At 44.1% G+C, this 19,879-nt stretch overlaps 1 protein-coding gene across 1 annotated transcript in view; it reads right to left on the bottom strand.

The window, feature by feature from the left end:
• Nucleotides 1–18,031: 18,031 nt before the first annotated feature.
• The window catches only part of LOC126424968 (uncharacterized), a 175,045-nt gene continuing 173,197 nt past the window's right edge, over nucleotides 18,032–19,879 (bottom strand). The window contains exon 4 of the mRNA XM_050087847.1: nucleotides 18,032–19,773. Coding sequence (XP_049943804.1) covers nucleotides 18,880–19,773 — 894 coding nt within the window. The 3' untranslated portion in view covers nucleotides 18,032–18,879. The remainder of the gene's footprint in view (nucleotides 19,774–19,879) is intronic.

The following is a 19,879-nucleotide window of genomic DNA, read 5'->3' as shown; positions in this document are numbered from 1 at the left end:
ACCAATGAAACGTTGATAGTTATTATGTGGTGGAGGTATCCATCGAATGGTCTTATCCAGTTCCGTTGAAAACTTCATCCAGTCAGCTTTCTGGAAATTCCATTGTGCATGCGGAGTTGATTGTATGACAGGAATCGTGCAGCCAATTTGTATTATTACAGGCCTGAGTTGGCTGTGAGGAAAGGCATCTATCACTTTTCTTGTGATATTGATGGGAAAGCCAGTTTCGTTGCCTAACCAACCTAAGGACATCACACACATTCATACCCGAGGCAGGATTCGAACCTGCGACCGTAGCGGTCGCGCGGTTCCAGACTGAAGCGCCTAGAACCGCTCGGCCAACACGGCCGGCCAACCGCGTAACAGTTCTAAGAACTTAGCCACTGGGGTCTTTACTCAGTTTCCTGTATGTTTACGGATCTGGTAAGTTGTTAATCATGCTATAAGAGTCGATCACATTCAAAACAACCGTTGCGTTTTCTTTGTCTTCAAGTTCACTGAGGCTTTTTGCGGATGATGCTGTGGTATATCGAGAGGTTGTAACAATGGAAAATTGTACTGAAATGCAGAGGGATCTGCAACGAGTTGACGCACGGTGCAGGGAATGGCAATTCTCAATGTAGACAAGTGTAATGTGCTGCGAATACATAGAAAGAAAGATCCTTTATCGTTTAGCTACAATATAGCACGTCAGCAACTGGAAGCAGTTAATTCCATAAATTTATCTGGGACTACACATTAGGAGTGATTTAAAATGGAATGATCATATAAAGTTGATCGTCGGTAAAGCAGATGCCAGACATATTCATTGGAAGAATCCTAAGGAAATGCAATCCGAAAACAAAGGAAGTAGGTTACAGTACGCTTGTTCGCCCACTGCTTGAATACTGGTCACCGGTGTGGGATCCGTACCAGACAGGGTTGATAGAAGATATAGAGAAGATCCAACGTAGAGCAGTGCACTTCGTTACAGGATCATTTAGTAATCACGAAAGCGTTACGGAGATGATAAACTCCAGTGGAAGACTCTGCAAGAGAGACGCTCAGTAGCTCGGTACGGGCTTTTGTTGAAGTTTCGAAAACATTCCTTCACCGAGGAGTCAAGCAGTATATTGCTCCCTCCTACGTATATCTCGCGAAGAGACCATGAGGATAAAATCAGAGAGATTAGAGCCCACACAGAGGCATACCGACAATCCTTCTTTCCACGAACAATACGAGACTGGAATAGAAGGGAGAACCGATAGAGGTACTCAAGGTACCCTCCGCCACACTCCGTCAGGTGGCTTGCGGAGTATGGATGTAGATGTAGATGTCAGAGGGAAAAACGATAACGCCGTCGTTCTCATTCAGGCGTTTTATGGCATTCCTCTCAGCCACAGTTAAATTCCTTCTCGGAGGCTTTGCGCGAGACAATACTCTCACGGCTTCTATACCGATTTCTTCAGCCGTAACCGCGTCCACACTACAGATACCTGCTTGTACATTGGCATTATTTCTTCCGTAGGCACAACTCGCGGACTGATGGCAAAATTGCCACTCTTGGCATGCACAGATCTCTGATCGACAGATCAGATTATCCTGCGGGAAGCATATAAATGGTGGGCCGTCTTATTAGGTTGCAAATTATGAAAATTCTTCTTCTGTCTATAAGACGTCGACAAATTACGCTCGCGCAACGGTCTGTCAATTCTGTCCCAGTCACCAGTGCGCGTCTGTGTTCGCCAACTCCCCAGGAAGAGGGCGGGAAACTGACATTTGGATTCCGGTGCCGAAGGAGAAGGGCATCAGCGGTCCACATGGGGTGATACCTACAGCGCACGACGGGCAGTCCACAACGGCCAATTGCGCTCGCGTATTCAAAACATGTGACGTGACGTCACGCCTCTGCGCGGAAGCGGACTTCAGCTGTAGTCAGTAGCGAGCCAGGGTGTGAATCTGACACTCTGAGAAGCTACGATGCCCCTTGAAAATGTCTTCCGCAGATGGGGATGAAACGTTTGGTTTTAATTTGAAATCCATTCGACAACGACATAATAGCCCGAAAATTTTTATTATTTATGACATTTCCGGCAGCGGAAGTACACATTTTACAATCGGTTCTCATTTAAAATAAATTGCAAGTAATGTAAAGTGTGTAAGTTGTAAATTTGTACTGTCACATCAGTGAATATATCGAAATACACTGAAGCGCCAAAGAAACTAGTACAGGCATTAATATTCCAAAACGCAGATATGTTTACAGGCAGAAAACGGCACTGCTGTCGGCAATGCAGATATAAGATATGTATGAAGGTAGTATCTGTTCCTGAAACAACAGATACCGTTGATGACTGTGCAGCTTCTCTAGAATGAAATAATTAAATCGGCAGCCTAGCTGCAAACATGCATTGATATACATCATTGGCGACATGTTAAAAATGTGTTCCCCGACCGGGACTCGAACCCGGGATCTCATGGCCGACGCCCTATCCATCTGGGCCACCGAGGGCACAGAGGATAGTCCGCCTGCAGGGATTTGTTCCTTGCACGCTTCCCTATATATGACAACAAGTGTCTGGCGCAGTTGTCAGATCGGTTACTGATGTTGCAATAGTAGGTTATCAGCACTTAAGCGAGTTTGAACGTGATGTTATAGTCGGAGCACGAGCTACGGGACACAGCATCTCCGAGGTAGCGACGAAGTAGGCATTTTCCCGTACGACCATTTCAAGAGTGAACCTCGAATATCAGGAATCCGGTAAAACATCAAATCTCCGACATTGCTGTGGACGGGAAAAGATCCTGCAAGAACGGGACCAGCGACGACAGAACTGCAATCCTTTCGCAAATTGCTGCAGATTTCAATGCTGGGCCATCAACAAGAGTCAGCGTGTGAACCATTCAACGAAACACCTTCGATATGGGCTTTCGGAGCTGAATGCCCACGCGTGTACCCTTGATGACTGCACGACACAAAGCTTTACGCCTCGCTTGGGCCCGTCAACACGGACATTGGACTGTTGATGACGGGGGAACATGTTGCCTGGTGGGACGAGTCTCGTTTCAAATTGTATCGAGCGGATGGACGTGTACGGATATGGAGACAACCTCATGAATGCATGGACCCTGCATGTAAGCAGGGGACTGTTCAAGCTGGTGGAGACTCTGTAATGGTGTGGGACGTGTGCAGTTGGAGTGGTATGGGACCCCTAATACGTCTAGATACGTCTCTGACAGGTGACACGTACGTAAGCATCCTGTCTGACCATGTGCATCCATTGTGTAGTCCGACGGACTCGGACAAGTCCAACAGGACACTGCGACATCCCACACCTCTCGTCCACGGCTTTGGGTTTTCGGCTACTAAGTCGTCTGTCGTGCACTTCTGTCGGCGTCGTACCGTTCATCTGGCACCAGAACTTTACCTTAATGGCGATCCACTCAATGTAGTGGAGACACATCGATTCTTAGGACTGGTTTTCGACGCCCGGTTGACTTGGCTACCTCACCTTCGTCAGCTTAAGCAGAGGTGTTTGCAGCACCTCAGTGCCCTCTGCTGGCTGAGCAACACCAGCTGGGGTGCAGATCGCTCTACTGAGCTGCAGCTCTACAAAGCCCTTGTTCAATCCCATCTTGACTATGGGAGTCTGGTTTATGGTTCGGCGGCGCCCTCAGTGTTGCGTGTACTCGACCCAGAGCACCACTGTGGCGTTCGCCTAGCGAGGGAAGCTTCTAGAATGAGTCCGGTGTCCAGTGTCTTGGTGGACGCCGGAGTCCCTCCATTGCAGATCCGACGTGCACAACTGCTCGCCAGTTATGTTGCACACATTCGTAGTTCTCCTGAGCATCCGAATTAGCGTCTCCTTTTTCCACACGCGGCATTTCATCTCCCGCATCGGCGACCCAGGTCTGGGCTAACGATTGCTGTTCACATGCGATCCCTTCTGTCTGAACTGGAGTCCTCCCCTTTACTACCTGCCATCCAGGGCCGTCCGCATACACCTCCACGGTGTACACCTAGGCCACAGGTTCGTCTGGACCTTTCGCATGACCTTATGGACTCAGTTACTCCTGCCGCTCTCCACTGTCACTTCCTCTCGATTCTTGACGTGTTCCGTTTTCGACGATTCTCTCCACCGTCAGTTTGGGTTGTATGTGTCTGCCCTGCTGCCCCCTGGAGTCCGCTTTCGTCGCCTGCTTCGACAGTTGGATTTTGCCCTCCCTACCACCTTCAGAGAGAGTGAGAGCCCGACACCATCTTGGCTCCAGGCTCCGGTTCACATTCATCTTGACCTCAGCTCGCTGCCGAAGGAGGGTACTCCGGATGCAGAGTATTGCTCACGGTTTGTCGAACTTCGGGCGCGACTCGCGAGTAACACCTTTATTTACACTGATGGCTCCAAGACTGACGATGGTATAGGCTGTGCCTTTGTCGTCGGGGACGTCACCTTTAAATACTGGCTCCTCGACCAGTGTTCCAGCTTTACGGCCGAGCTTTTTACTCTCTCTCAGGCCGTTCAGTATGTCCGCCGCCACCGCCATTCTCCGTATGTGCTCTGATTCACTCAGTGCTCTTCAGAGACTTGGAGCTCCATATCCGGTCCATCCCTTGGTGCAACTGATCCAGCAATCCCTCCATTCTTTTGCTGAGGACTCTCCTGTTAGCTTTATGTGGGTTCCAGGCCATGCAGGAGTGCCTGGGAATGAGGCTGCTGATGCTGCGGCCAAGGCTGCAGTCCTCCTGCCTCGGCGAGCCTCCCTTCGTGTCCCATCGTCTGACATTAGTGGAGTTGTTTGTAAGAGGCTTGTGTCATTATGGTGGGATACTTGGTCGTCACTTCAAGAAAATAAACTCCAGGCCATAAAACCGTTCCCAACAGCTTGGACAACCTCCTCCCGACAATCTCAGAGAGAGTTTTAATTAATCTCGTGTTGTCCTGTCTCTGCCATCTACCTTACAGGAAATTTTAACTGATGACGCTCGAGCAGCTGCTGGTGTTCTTCGTTTTGTTACTTTCACGGACTTGTCCAAAGACATCTAACTCTTTTAATTATTTTATCTGCGTCTTTGTAAGAGCTTTCTAGTGTTCCCCCCACCCCCTTGAGTTTTACCAGATTATATGTGCACTTACATTTGTGACTGGGCGCTAATGACCCTAGTAGTTGAGCGCCCTAAAACCCCACACAAAAAAATGACGTGTTCCGGAGCTCTGAAGTGGTTTACACCGACGGCTCGATGGCTGACGGTAATGTTGGTTTCACGTACGTCCACAGAGGCCATTTTGAACAGCATTCCTTGCCCAATGGCTGCAGTGTATTCACTGCAGAGCTGGTGGCCATCTCTCGTCCACTTCAGTATACCCGTTCATGCCCCGAGGAATCGTTTCTTCTGAGTACTGACTCCTTGAGCAGCCTACAAGCTATCGACCAGTACGACCCTCGTCATCCTTTGGTAGCGTCCATAGAGGAGTCCATCTATGCCCTGGTCCGGCCCCGTCGTTCAATGGTGTTTGTGTGGACCTCAGGACACGTCGGCATCCCAGGCAACGAACTTGCCGACAGGCTGGCCAAGCAGGCTACGCGGAAACCGCTTCTGAAAATGAGCATCTCTGAACCTGACCTACGTTCTGACTTACGCCGTAGGGTTTTTCGCCTGTGGGAGACGGAATGGCATAGTACACAGAACAAACTGCGAGTCATTAAGGAGACTACGAATGTGTGGAAGTCTTCCATGCGGGCCTCTCACAGGGAATCAGTTGTCCTCTGCCGGCTCCGCATTGGCCACTCTCGGGCGACCCACGGCTGCCTCCTGCGCCGTGAAGACCCGCCTGAGTGTCGGTGGGGCGCCCGGTTGACAGTGGCCCACGTTCTGGTGCACTGTCCCACTTTGACTGCCCAGCGACGGAAACTTGGGTTACCGGACTCCTAGCCGCTAATTTTATCTGATAACGGCTCATCCGCTGATTTAGTTTTACGTTTTATTCGTGAAGGTCGGTTTTATCATTTGATCAAAGTTTCAGCGCATGTCCTTTGTCCCACTGTGTCCTCCACCCTAGTACTTCTAGGGTGGAGGTTTCAATGTGTTGCAATGTGGCTGGCTTCTCCTTTTTTATTCTCATAGTCAGCCAGCCACGGTAATCTGCTTTATTGTTTTAATGTCTGCATCCCTCTTGCGTTTGTCCGGTTTTCTTGTCCCCTTTTGTCCATTTACATGTTTGTTGCCCTTCATCATTCTTGCGATTTTTCCATTCATTCCGCTCTGAGTTGGCAGTCTCGCTTGTTTTGGTTCAAATGGCTCTGAGCACTATGGGACTCAACTGCGGAGGTCATTAGTCCCCTAGAACTTAGAAATAGTTAAACCTAACTAACCTAAGGACATCACAAACATCCATGCCCGAGGCAGGATTCGAACCTGCGACCGTAACGGTCTCGCGGTTCCAGACTGCAGCGCCTTTAACCGCACGGCCACTTCGGCCGGCTCTCTTGTTTTATTCTCACACTTGTGGCATTGTGTTATTCGGAACAAGGGACTGATGACCTCGTAGTTTGGTCCCTTTCCCCCTCTTTCGATCCAACCAACCAACCATCCGTGTGAAGGCTATGGGTCGTCAGTCCAGTCTCCTTTCCTGTAGAGTATGCATGAAAAAGATGTAAATCAGTTACAAACTAAGGCGTGCATACACTTTATTCCACATGTAAACGTCACTACAGATATTCGGATTTAGGTTATGATATGTTCGGTATCCCTGCCATCATTGGCGATGATGTGGAGCAGACAAATAGCGAAATTCTGCATGACCCGCGGAAGTGTCGGAACATCGATGCTGTCGAAGGCCTCCTGAATGTATTCAGCGTAGTAATGGTTTTGGGTTATTGCTGTACGCCTTGCCTTTAATATTGACCCTCAAAAAGGAATCTCATGTGTTCAGATCTGGAGAATACGGCGGCCAATCGAGGCCCAAACCAGTGGCCTCTTGGTACCCCAGAGCCAGAATGCGATCCCCAAAGTGCTCCTCCAGAACATTAAACACGCTCCTGTTTCGATAGGGTCGAGCTCCGTCTTGTATGAACCACAGCTTGTCGAAATCAGGGTCTACTTTGGGTAATGGGGATGAAATCATCTTCGAAACCTTCACGCACCGTTCGGTAGTCACCGTGCCATCGAGGAATATCGCACCTATTATTTCGTTACTGGACACTGCCCACTGCGTAGGCACCTAGATCGCGAAGTGTGGATTTTCAGTCCCCCAAATGAACAAATTTTGTTTATTGACGAACCCATCCAAATGAAAGTGAGCCTCGTCACTAAACCAAACCATCCACGCACATACTAGTTCCCATTATGCCCTATGGTGAAAGGCGCAGTTTGAACGTCATTTTGGGACGACGCTGATTGTTCATAATTTGCAGTAATAGCGAAACTAGGGTATTACAGGTATTTGCTTTGTTTAATTTGCCTTGTTTAATTTGCATTTCTGCACGTTCGAGTTGTAGTAACAGCCATTGAGCAATATTGTTATTGCTACAGATGTAAAGAGAAGTATGAGAAAGGACACCAGGTACTTTCCTTACACTGATCAGCCAGACAGTAATGACCACCTACCTAACAGCCGGTATGTCTAACTTCGGCACAGATAACAGCGGCGACACGTCGTTGCATCGAAGTCGTGAGGCCTCCGTTGGTCCCTGGAGGGAGTTGGCACCGCCTCTGCACGCACGCACACGTCACTTAATTTCCGTAAATTCTGGGGAGGGGGGGAGGCGATGAGCTCTCACGCCATGTTCAGTCAACAACTCAGAGTTGGAGGGCCAGCACATCAATTGGAACTCGCAGCTGCGTTGCTCGAACCGCTCCAGCACACTCCTGACCTTGTGACATGGCACATTATCTTGTCGAAAAATGGCACTGTCATCGGAAAATATGATCGTTATGAAGGGGTATATGTGGTCTGCAACCAGCGTACGATACCCCTTTGGTATCGTGGTCCCTTCCACGAGCTCCACTGGACTCATGGATGCCCACTTGAATGTTCTCCAGAGCCTGATGGAGCCGCCGCGAGCTTGTCTCGGTCCTGCAGTACAGGTGTCAAGGAGCTGTTCCCCTGGAAGACGACGGATTTGCGCCCTCCCTTCGGTATGATGGAGGTGTCGGTATTCATCAGACCGTGCAACCCTTTGGCGCTGCGCCAACTTTCACTGCCGACGGTCAGTTGCCCATTTCAGTCGCAGTTGTCGATGTCGTGGTGTTAACACTGGCACACACTGCTGTGGAGGCCCACCGTTGGGAGTGTTCGGTGCACTGTGTGGTCAGACATACTTGTACTTTGCCCAGCATTAAAGTCTGACGTCAGTCGGCCACCTGTCCCGTTTCACCAGTCTGCCCAGCCTACGACGTCAGACACACGTAACGAGGGGTGCCGGCCACCCATCGCGTCTTCCTCATTCTACACACGGACAGCGCGCTCAGTAATACTACAAGCACGCCGTGTCTCTGACTAGCAGTTGCGCCTCGCCAGGTAATGGTACTGTCTCCTGGACGGCTTTATATCGGTAGCAGGTCGATGGCCATACTGTTCTGGCTGGTCAGTGCAGTGATCCAGTACGGCAGTGATATCGTTAAAATAACTGTGCCACGAATTGACTTGATAGGGAGACACAATGCCAATCGAACGAGGTAATGGATATGCAAGTATCTCACGAAGATTGCACATCACTACACTCAAACCTATCGCTGACGACGTTTCTGCATGTCCACTACTCACGAGGAACTAGTAACAAACACCGCTAGTTCTCTCGCTTCTAGACAGCCTTGTACAACCTGTGTTTGTGTAAACCAATCAGAAGCAGGCTCCTCTCTGTAGCCTTTAAAGTTGTTTTTATATTAACTGCTGCGTTGGAAAGATTAAAAAGTTTTTTTTTTTGTCATCAGTGTTCTGACTGGTCTGATTCAGCCCGCCACTAATTCCTTTCCTGTGCTAGTTTCGGAGTAGCACTTGCAACCTAGGTCCTCAATTATTTGCCTGGATGTACTCCAATCTCTGTCTTTCTCTACAGCAGGGCTTCCCAACCTTTTCAGCTGGCGGACCCCTTCTTCAGTCGAAAATCCATGGCGGACCCCTAGTCATTCAAGAGCACAGTAACTTCAAATTTCAGAGCGAAACTCATGGGAACTGAGAGCTTCTTAATGCAGGTGCCATGTTCCCAATGACCCCCCCTCCTCCCTGAAGTATCGATAGTCTTTGGTTTAGAAATGAATGAAAACAACTTGAAATTAACGATCCAATTTGAATTTCCACTGTATCCAGACACTTACTAGTGGATTTACTCCCTCTGTTCAACACACTATAGCCTGATTAAAATTACTTGGTAATTGAAATTTCACACGATGGAGCTTTCTCCCTGCAAGAGCAATCAACGTAACGTCCAAACTGTTCGCTGTTGACAAGCTGCCGCTTCTGGTCTGTTCACTTCCATTGTTTGGCTACTGTTGTGTAAGGAGCATGCATATTTCGTAGCAGTCGTGTGTGTGGGGTTTTTCGTGAAATCCGAAGAAAAATGTTCAAATGTATGTAAAGTCTTCCTTTGGTCATCCTCCCTCCTCATTCATTTCAACTGGAAACTTCCCTTGTTGTGAAGGCGATTGAGAAACTGCACCCTTCTTCAATGATCCTGACTTCAGTCACCGATCCATGTTAGAAGTAATAAACTGGTCGAAAATCGACTTATGAAACAGGTAGTGCACTGACAAAGCAAGTTTAACATTTAATGATTCCTACGTGCCAGCGAGTGCTGTGATTGGTCGACAAAGCTCGCTCCGCGCATGCGTAAAAGGTTTCAGCGCATCTAGCGCCGTGAGCCGGCGACAAACGACCCCCGTATTGTTGCGAATTCTCCGGCACTAAACTGTGTATACGTCCTCACTAGGAACCGCAAAGGCTGCTTGGGGATGTTTTTCACACGAAAAAAAAAAATAGTCATGAATTTGAGTTTCACATTTTTATTCACTAATTGTACACATTATTTTACACGATTTGGTGAAGGGTGGCCGCGGACCCCCTAGACCCCTAAGGGATCCGCGGACCACACGTTGGGAAGCCCTGCTTACAGTTTTTACGGTTTACAACTCCCTCAAGTACCCAAGTACCGTGGAAGTTAATCCCTGACGTCATAACACAGGTCATATCGCCCTGTCCCTTCTTATTGTCAGTGTTTTCCATACATACCTTTATTCACCAATTTTGTGACGAACCTCTTCATTCTTTACCTTATCGGTCCTCCTAATCTGCAACATTCCTGTAACCACATCTCAAATGCTCCGATTCTCTTCTGTTATGGTTTTACCACAGTCTGCTTCACTATCATACAGTGTTGTGCTCCAAACACACATTCTCAGAAATTTGGTCCTCTAATTAAGGCCTACGTTTGATACTAGGTGTCACTTGCTGTCACGTTACCGGAAGAACGTAAATGAAGTGGAATCTAAGCTCTGATTGGGGAAAGAGTGCAGTGGCAGTGCTCTTCGCCTCTTTAAGTCAACTTCAGTTCCTGGCACCAAGTCGTTAAGACGTCTGTAAAGCGCGTGTACAAAGTTTCAACCTTCTGAAAGCGATCTATCGAAGTAGTAACACTCAAAATACGCCAAGCGCCTTACTGGCTGAAATGTGCCGCATCAAACTCACATGACTTGAGCTACAGATGATGTGGACAGAACTCTCGTTCTGCGCATCCGAATGCTCACTCCACATACGTTTATACTCTCTGGTCTCTCCCTCGCGTGTTACGCACTACGGCGGCATACAACCAGCGAGGGCGACTAAATGGCTTCTGACTGACTGTTTAATGCGCACAGTCTTCTGGTTATGTCCAGATGCTTCGTGTGTACTCCCGTCAATAAAATTATTATTCCATATGCGGTTTGTGTATTCGATATTACACACCGGTCCGTATCGGCAGTTCCTTTCGGTAAGCGACTTTCACAGACTTCTTTACTAGTCCATAGCTTTTTTTTTAGAATTTCACCATAGCCAAATAGTTTTTTAATGTTCTGTGAGAGCGTTGTGCTGCGCGCTTCCCATTTCCTCTTCCACGTGTTTCCGCTGGAGATACTGAAAATAATCATCGAGAGATCTCCCACAGAGTTGCCATTTAAACGATCAAACCGATTCTCCCTCCTCGCCACTTCTTCGTACTGCCACAATAGATGAAACGAAAATCACGTTGATCATCTCCTATCCCCTATGTGCTGTTCAACTGCATGATTTGTGCCTCAACATCTATAAATACTGAAACAACCTCGACTCTCTTTTGTGTAGTAAATATCCAGTAATAAACCACCGATTCTTTACAGCAGTGTTTTTCAACTTTTTCGAATATGCGACCCCTTTCCTAGTAAAAATATTATGGCGACCCCCCAGAACGATAATAAAAGTATGTCAGAGTATTTAATTTTCTTTCTATTGATACTGTACTGATCGAGAGATCAAGTGCAATGTGAAAAGAGGTCTCAGTGCCCTGCGGGCAGAGATATAACTAAATTCTTTGCCGTGGAGGTGAGAAGGGCTCAGCGGGGGCATAGTCACGGGTTTTCGGCCACTACAGTTAGATGTCAGAGTACGCCAGCAAGTACGGAAGTGATTGTCTTCGCACTTCGCCCCCTGAGCGAGCATAAAATGGAAAAGTTTTTACTAACGATGCTGCAACTGCTTTCTCCTTCGACCGCGACCCCCTGAGCAAGACTTGCCTCTCCCCCCCCCCCCCCCCCCCCCCCCTCGGGGGATGCGACCCACAGGTTGAAAAACACTGCTTTACAGCCTCTTAAAACACTTAAGCGAGACAAAGTTTAGGGAAGGTTTGAAGTTACGTGTAAAGTTTGTTGGAAGTCGCTAAGAGCTCTTATTATGGATGAATGTAGTCTGGGTAATTTGCACTCCGTTTTAAGCAGAAGCTAGTATTCCACACACCCGTATGTCGACGAACTGTGCGTCGTACAGTGAGAAAGGTTTGTGTGTTCCGTACAGAGTTAGTAATAATAGATTAAAACGCCGTACAGGATGCTTTAGTTTCACTACACCAACTGCGAAAATGTAGCAAGTGATAAACTCCTTTATTCCCATTACTTTGTGGGAGATGTCAACGAGAAAAAGTTTCGTAATGATTTGAAATTATGTGTATAGTTTGTCAGAAGTCTCAGTGCTCTCATTATCAAACAGTGGATGAATATGGTCTGCCGGGAGCTGTGCTGCCTCAAGATGTAAACTGAGCTGCTAAGTGCAATATTTGTCTTACTGTGTCCAGCCATTAACATAAAATAATCCCCTTGTTGAGTAGGTAATAATAGCTTTTTAAATTCGTCCATGATATGACACATTTAATATAAAATTTGTTTTTCCCCTGGAAGCCCTTTGACACACAACATGCAAATGAGCCCATTACCATGAACTGGGTTGGTCATTTAATAATGTATTAGGTTGTTACATAGGTTCGTAACATTCCTGTTTTGCATATTGATATTCCGGTTCCTACGGGTTTACTTACCGATTGCCATTTTTTGATTTGTACTTCATTGTGGCTATTCGAGTTTACGGATTGTGATACAAAACACTATACAGGAACTGGTTTGGGAAATCATTCTGCACCCACCATATTAACCTGATCTCACACCATCAGATCGGAGCAAACAACCTTCGAGGAACTTCTTTCCGAGATGAAAATGCACTCCAGATGAGACTCGACGAGTTCTTCGTCTCGACACTGTGTGATTTCTACAGCTGATGACTAAAGTCTGTTATGTGTATCTGTTGTATTTATTAAACTTACGGAAAAATGCTATGAACTTATGCACCGACACATCAGATAACCAGTTGTCAATATTATGTAGTGAGAAGTGGAACCTGTAGTCTAATACATATTACATCATCAATGTTCCACATAATTATTTTATTTTTTCCTTGTATGCTGTATGATTCTGATGTGTTTTGAATTATCACTTTTTTTTTGGCAGTTGTAGAATGTTTTGTAGTACACCAGATGTAACACCAGAAAATGAGCTTGTAACATGAAAAATAGGCCATGTAAAGAAATAATTTGTCAAACATAGCAAAACATATTTCTACAAATTACAAGCGAAATCAGTCATGCTGTTTTAAGTCTTAATTGCTCAGTGTTATCCGCTATGCAGATGGCGAGGGATATCAGTTTGAAAATTTCCAAATGTGCTTAGATCTTAATACTTTGAATCAATTCACCTGAAATCTACATCAGTGAGCAGTGCATTTCCTGTCATTCAAAGGGTGTGTGTGTTTTTAGGGACATCTTGCCTTTGTAGTGCCACACACTCATGTGAGAATCCGTTGTATTTCTTGTTGCAACAGCTTTGGTATTTCACAGTGTAGTCACAATATCGTTAGTTGACTCATAACTCAAGGAAGAAAGGATCTGTGATGGTCTGGTGACTCGTACAGGACAAAAACAGGCTTTTTTTTTTTCAGGTACTTTATTCGTGACGAATATTCTTCGTCGGTAACCTCATATTTTGGTACATATCTATAGGTATATATATTTTATGTGTGTTTGTGTATATATATATCTGTATGTTATGTATGTTGCAAATAAAAAAAAACATATTGAAAGTATTAAGCACATATTATTCAGGGATCATGTAGTTTTCCAATCAAAAAGTTAGGGTTCTCTCTTTCTACTCCCAGCAAAATCTGAACTGTACTGATCAGATATTTGTGCCTGCTGCATTAATAATTTTGATGAAAGTATAACACAAATTTTATACACTGTAAACATAAAATTTGCATAACAGATCCCAATAACAATAACAATAAAACAACTCTCTTGAACTTTGTCATACAAATTTGCTGTAGTTCGATGGAGAACATGGTTGAATCATTTCTGTGAAGTCCAATGTCATTTCAAAATGCTCTTACAGAGACATAGATATATATATAGTTTTTGTTAATGTTCTATATTCATTGTACCATTTTATTCTGCAGACAATAGATAATTGCACATTGCAGACAAAATATTTCTGTTTCTGTGTAATTTCTGAGAAGCCATAAGAGCAGCGAAGTTCCTGTTTCATTGTTAATAACTTTGTTACTTTCATTGATGGTTTCGTTTTGAATGCCCTGTTTGATGGAGTCTTCAGAATGTCCATTTTTTGTTAAGCTCGTTGTGCAAAAACATATATTTACCCACTTTTCAAAGACAGATATTTAGTGTTTTAAATAAAAACTTAAAGTCATAGCATATGAACAAAAACATGTAATTTTCACAACCGACAGAAAGAAAACGGGTTATAAGTGATCGAAACAATGCCAACCTTGTTTCACAGGACTATTATCAGGTATGACAATAACTGAAACAACTACCTTAAGATCGAAATACATCACTCTATACATAAAACAGTTCACCTAAATGAATCATACAGAAACTGAATCTTCTTTTTTTTTTTTTACATAAGACTTGCTCATGCTTTTTACAATATTTGCAAAAATGTACAGGCACAACTAAGACTGAGTACATGAAATTAAGAAGTAACAGGAAAAAATATACAAGAATGAAACCATTTGCAATCAGGTATGGAGTCATTCTGAATAATCTTAAACCAAAATTCAAGCCAAGTCATGACCAGTTAAGGTCTACAAATAAGACAATATCCTTATGAATGTTTGAAAGAATCTATTGTCATATGATGATTAACAAACTCGGATGTGAGAATTTTTTCCTTTTGGAAACACTGAATGATACAAATTTTCACTTAAGTGCATATTTTGGTGTTGTGATGGAAATAATATGGAGGAATTTATTTGAATAAAGTTTTGTGTGCTGTTTTGTTTGAAAAGTAAATGAAATGGTAACTTCCACCTAATCCACCGCTATCAATCAGTTCATCACACAGAATTCCAGGAATATTTGAGTAGATGGTTACTTACAGTGTTGTTCTTTGTAAATGTTTGTTGTTCAGAATGTCAGTTAAAATAATTTTAGGCTGATGTATCTGTAAATTTTCTCATTGCTTATAAAATCAATGAAGTAAAAAATTATGATGTAGGCATCATGGGTACATAAATTTATATCAATCTGTCATATCTATCTGAAAAAGCTTTCAACTAAAAAATATAGCTGCCACAAAAATTGAACCTTTCTATCACAACACTGAATTGTAACAATGGGAAAATTTTCTACACAAATCTTACACGTTTAGATATTCGTTTTCACACTGTTATTACAAAATGCACGGCGTTTCTATGAATTCTACAAAAGCGTACACATTTGATTTTCAATGATAGTGCAGTGAAAGACAAAGAGGATGCAACCCAATGAATTATTCGTCTTAAGTTTTGTTCCCCAAAACACTTTATATATGTATATATTTGTATAGATATATATGTACACACCAGTGTACATACTTCACATTTATATATGTATATCTTTATCAAAAAAGGCACTTGGAATATTTTTAGTTGTTCATAAACTGTTGAAATGTCTAAAGCCGAGATAAAGTTGTGAGCAGAGACATGCATAAGTGACCTGCTGCAACAGGAAATGAGGCATTTTGTTTAGATGATGCACTCATTTCATGGTGATGCCATGTTTTGCCTTGTTCCTGGTTTGACCTCTTTGTCCCTCAGCAATTGCTACTGCTTCACAGCTAATTTCAATGCCTAATTTTACAAAGCTTTAAATACTGGAAATTGACACTTATTAGAGAGAAATATAGGCAATAAGAAGAAAATGTTCACATAATGATGATGCTTTAGTGTTGGTATTGCAGTAGAACCATTTAAATCAGCCTTTTGCAAAAATAAATAAAAATATCTGCAAAGTCACATGTGGCTGCAACAGATTGTCGCTGCTGATGTTGCAAAGTAATGATGTGTCAGTTTTAAATGTATGAAGCTGTTCAAAGTATAGGTTTTTCCATCATAATTCACTTCCATTCACCGTACAAAAAAAGGACACAGACCTGGGTGATGGGATCAGACAATATTCATCTAAACAAAAAACCTGGTGTCTAGTCAGTATCTACTGTAAATTATTTGAATTAAATAACTGCGGTAAAAATAATTGTATTTATCACAGCTTTGTTGAGTTGAAAAGCACAAAAATTCTGCAGTTTGAGAACAGATACTACGTTACTGCTTTGACAGCAGTGGTAGAAGTACTAATTCAGTGTGTTCCTTTCTTTACACTGATGTTTCAAAACAATAATGGTAACAATTAGACTTTGTGATGAGCTTATCTGCAACTGTGCTGTGGTTATGACTGGCATGTCTCTACATTGACTGCCAAGTACAAGACATCACCCAGACTGACATAATAGAATTAAAGATGGTTATAGAATATCACAGACACACTTTGACAAAAATGTTACATATACAGGTTTTTACATGTCAGTATTATTTGTTTTGGCATCCCACAAGAAATACTGTGTCAAATAGCTAAGTCGAGATCTCAATGGAGAGAAGTGTTGAAGGAAGTGTTCCACAAATACATATTTTGGGCGATAATTATAAAACTCTGAAACTGTTTTGTAGCAGATCATTTTAAGCCTCTGATACCAAATATACTAGAAATATCTAAATTTCATGATAATGATTTCAAAAATATTCCAATGGTCCCTGACATATTGGTCTTCTGTGTGAACCCACAAAATGAACACTGATTATTACTTAGTGGATCGATCTGTTCCTTGATTGGGATATATAGTTTGGGATGTCTAAGAAGCCTTTCTGTACTCAGCAGTTCTCTGAATCTACATTAAGTTTCTTATTTTTCTACACAAAAAATTAAATAAAACAAAGAAATCCTCAAAATAAATTTTATACACTCATTATATTTTGAACACCTACTGATAATATGACCAACACAATATGTTTAACAGAACCATGCTACAGTGACACAATTTGTAATATTATGGAAACAATATGGAAGTCACAAAGACTGCAGGTCAATAGCACTCAATACAAATGACGCATCAACTGCAATTTTATCGGGTACACTAAATGCCATATATGTACGAATAGAATGTTATGTGGGACATTTCCATCAACACTCCTAATAGATACGGCAAAATATCTAATAACAATTCTCAGTGGAACACATTACAACATTTAGCATCACCAACAATAGTTAACACTCTGGCAGCTGTGAGCATCGCATACCCAAAATAATACCGAGATGTTAGTATGTTTATGATATATATATTGATCTATAATGGTAGTAAAAAATAGCTCATTCAGATAAGAAGGATTAAGTGCTAGTTTCAGAACTAGTACTTTCAATAAACCACAGTTTTACATAGCACAAATAGCGATCTACGAAAAGCTCGGTTTTTGAAAATAAATAGTTGATTTTTTATTTTTCTTCATACAGTCTTTATATGAGCAGATAACTTCGTAGGAGAAATATTAGCTACAGCCTGCAGACAAACTGCACGTTCTCATTCTACATGAAAGATACAGCCACTTCACTAAGGGAGCCCAGGGAAGCTGTTTTGTTATCTTAATAATACACACAATGCCACAGAAATTTTGATTTCCTAGTGCCAGTAGATACCAACAAAAATAATCATAATATTAAAGTGCACGATCATGGTAGTGCCTGCATCATTCGACAGAGATTTAAAAAAAAGAAAAAGAATATTACTGTGTTCATTGAGGGAGTAAAACAGCAATGTGCAAGTAATGACCAATTGCTCCCCATTGCCTACAGTGCGCACTTCTGGAACTCCTCAGAGAAAGACAATTTATGATTTGACAGACTGTGTGAAAAAGGAAAGCTATGATAAATGTGCTCCTACCATTTATCAGAAGATTTTCCAACAGATGAAACAGTATCCGGAAAATCTATTGTAGAAAGACACTACAGTGAGCACAGTAAATCAAGTGCAAGTTAATATGTAGATACTGAGCCTTTATTAAATCCATATATCTCATTTTTTTTAGATGAAATGCATTGTATTCGGCCCCTCAAACATATTTTCTTCCTCACTCTTTATGAACACTGACATATGACACGATGATTTCTAAAAAAAAAAAAAAAAAAAAAAAAAAAAAATTCTGCCTTTCTAGCAGCACAGTCAGGCTGTTTAGACATAGTTCTTAGAACTGTGGAACAATTTAAAATATATATATATTTTTTTATATATATCATTTATGTACATTACACAGCCTGTTTCGTCCACAAAATGTCTCAAGAACGTCCCAAACCAATTTCCTTTAAATGTTCTATAAAGAAGTCTTTCCTTCATTAACTAAACTGCTATTGACTTAGTTGCCTTTAACATTCTGTGCCCCCCACAGCATTTTTTTTATCTACTCCCAATATGTCAAAAGGATAAAATAAAATTGGGAAAGGTGTGACAGTGGTGATTTCACAGAAGATCTAGACAAGGGCCGCTAGTTTTTCTCTCATTTTTTTGGAGCACAGTATCGACAAGATCCAAATGTTAACCACTTGGAAGTCAATACCTAACCACCAGGCTATTTATGTGGACGTGTTTTTCTCTCCCGTTCAATCCACCCCACAATATTTGTGACAAATAATGTTACAGTGTAGGAAATTCACTACAGGAAGGAGACTAACCAAACTCCGCATCACATAGCTCAGTGCTGTACACGAGAGTTCGGTCTCACACGTCGCCTCGAGTATCGGCTTTCCACAGCTGTCGACAGTCGTATCTGTTCGAAAGACACTTTCTAGCTTGCCAAACAACCCTGCTCCACTTACGTGCACGTGGCCTTTGCAAACGGCACATCAAATTTTCTTTTCTGTGGAGTAGGTGCAGTCTCAAAGGAGTCCAATACAACACAGCAACCGTCAGAACAGTTCTCTATGACAGTCACTCGGGCTGCCACCGAATTCCACGTCACCAGAGTTTCGCCGTTATGACTCGAGTGAGGCGATCAAGCTGTGGAAGACGACAGACTGGATCTCTCCGAAAATGGACGCGTGCCCACAAGAGTACTGCTGCGGTTGCTGCTGCTGTTGCTGTTGCTGCTGTTCTGCTGTCGAGGACTCGGTGCAGTTGCCAGAGGACGCGGACCTGGAGCTGTCGGCAAACCTGAGCCGCAGATCGTCGGTGTGCGGCGCGGGTACCCTGGGGATGCCGGTGGTCGCGGACCAGCAGCACGTGCTGTTCCGCAAGTCGTCACCCCCGCACGAAAAGAGTCGCCTTTCCAGTTCCGCAGTGGCCGGGTCTGGCACCTCGATGGCCACCTCGAACTTGGGCCTCTTTGCCGGTGCGGGACTGCACAGCTCCCGGGAGTCGATCGGACAGGTGGCGGGGCTCGAAGTGGGGTCACCGGCAGGTGCGGCTGACGTCCCGGTAGCCGTAGCCGCGGGGTCCGCCGACTGCGGCTCGACGTCCACCACGTTGACCACGACGTCGTCGTCTTCGTCCTCGTCGTCGATAGAGGTGAGCATGCGTGGTGTGGGTGGCATGTAGAACTGGCTGAGTACGTCACAGCAGTCGTCCTCCAGGAGTGGCCTCTTCCGGCTGTCAGTTGGCGCCGTTGCCGAGGTACCGGATACGCTGCCGACGGAAGTGATCGAGGCCGAAGACGGATCGACACCGCTCGGGGACGGTACGGTAGTCACAGTGCCGACTACTGCGGGGGAAGCTGGGGTTACCAGTGGGTCCACGACACCGGTCGTCAGAGGTGACACGACAGAAGCTTCCGTCAGCGTGGGAGTTGTCGTAGTAGTTGCTGTCGGCACTGAAGCCGTGACTGGATCTGGATCGTCCAGGAAACAGCTACTGGTAGTGTTGTACAGCACCTGAAACAGGCACACCACACTGTTGTTAGCTGCTTGCCTAAACATTTTGACAATTCTTTCATCTGACTACATCGAGCCAAAGTTCCTCATCTCGAATGACAATATC

The sequence above is a fragment of the Schistocerca serialis genome, chromosome 10 (genome assembly GCF_023864345.2).
Source record: "Schistocerca serialis cubense isolate TAMUIC-IGC-003099 chromosome 10, iqSchSeri2.2, whole genome shotgun sequence".
Lineage (NCBI taxonomy): Eukaryota > Metazoa > Arthropoda > Insecta > Orthoptera > Acrididae > Schistocerca > Schistocerca serialis.
The sequence above is the reverse complement of the archived record's forward strand: the minus strand, read 5'-3'. Positions and strand labels throughout refer to the sequence as shown.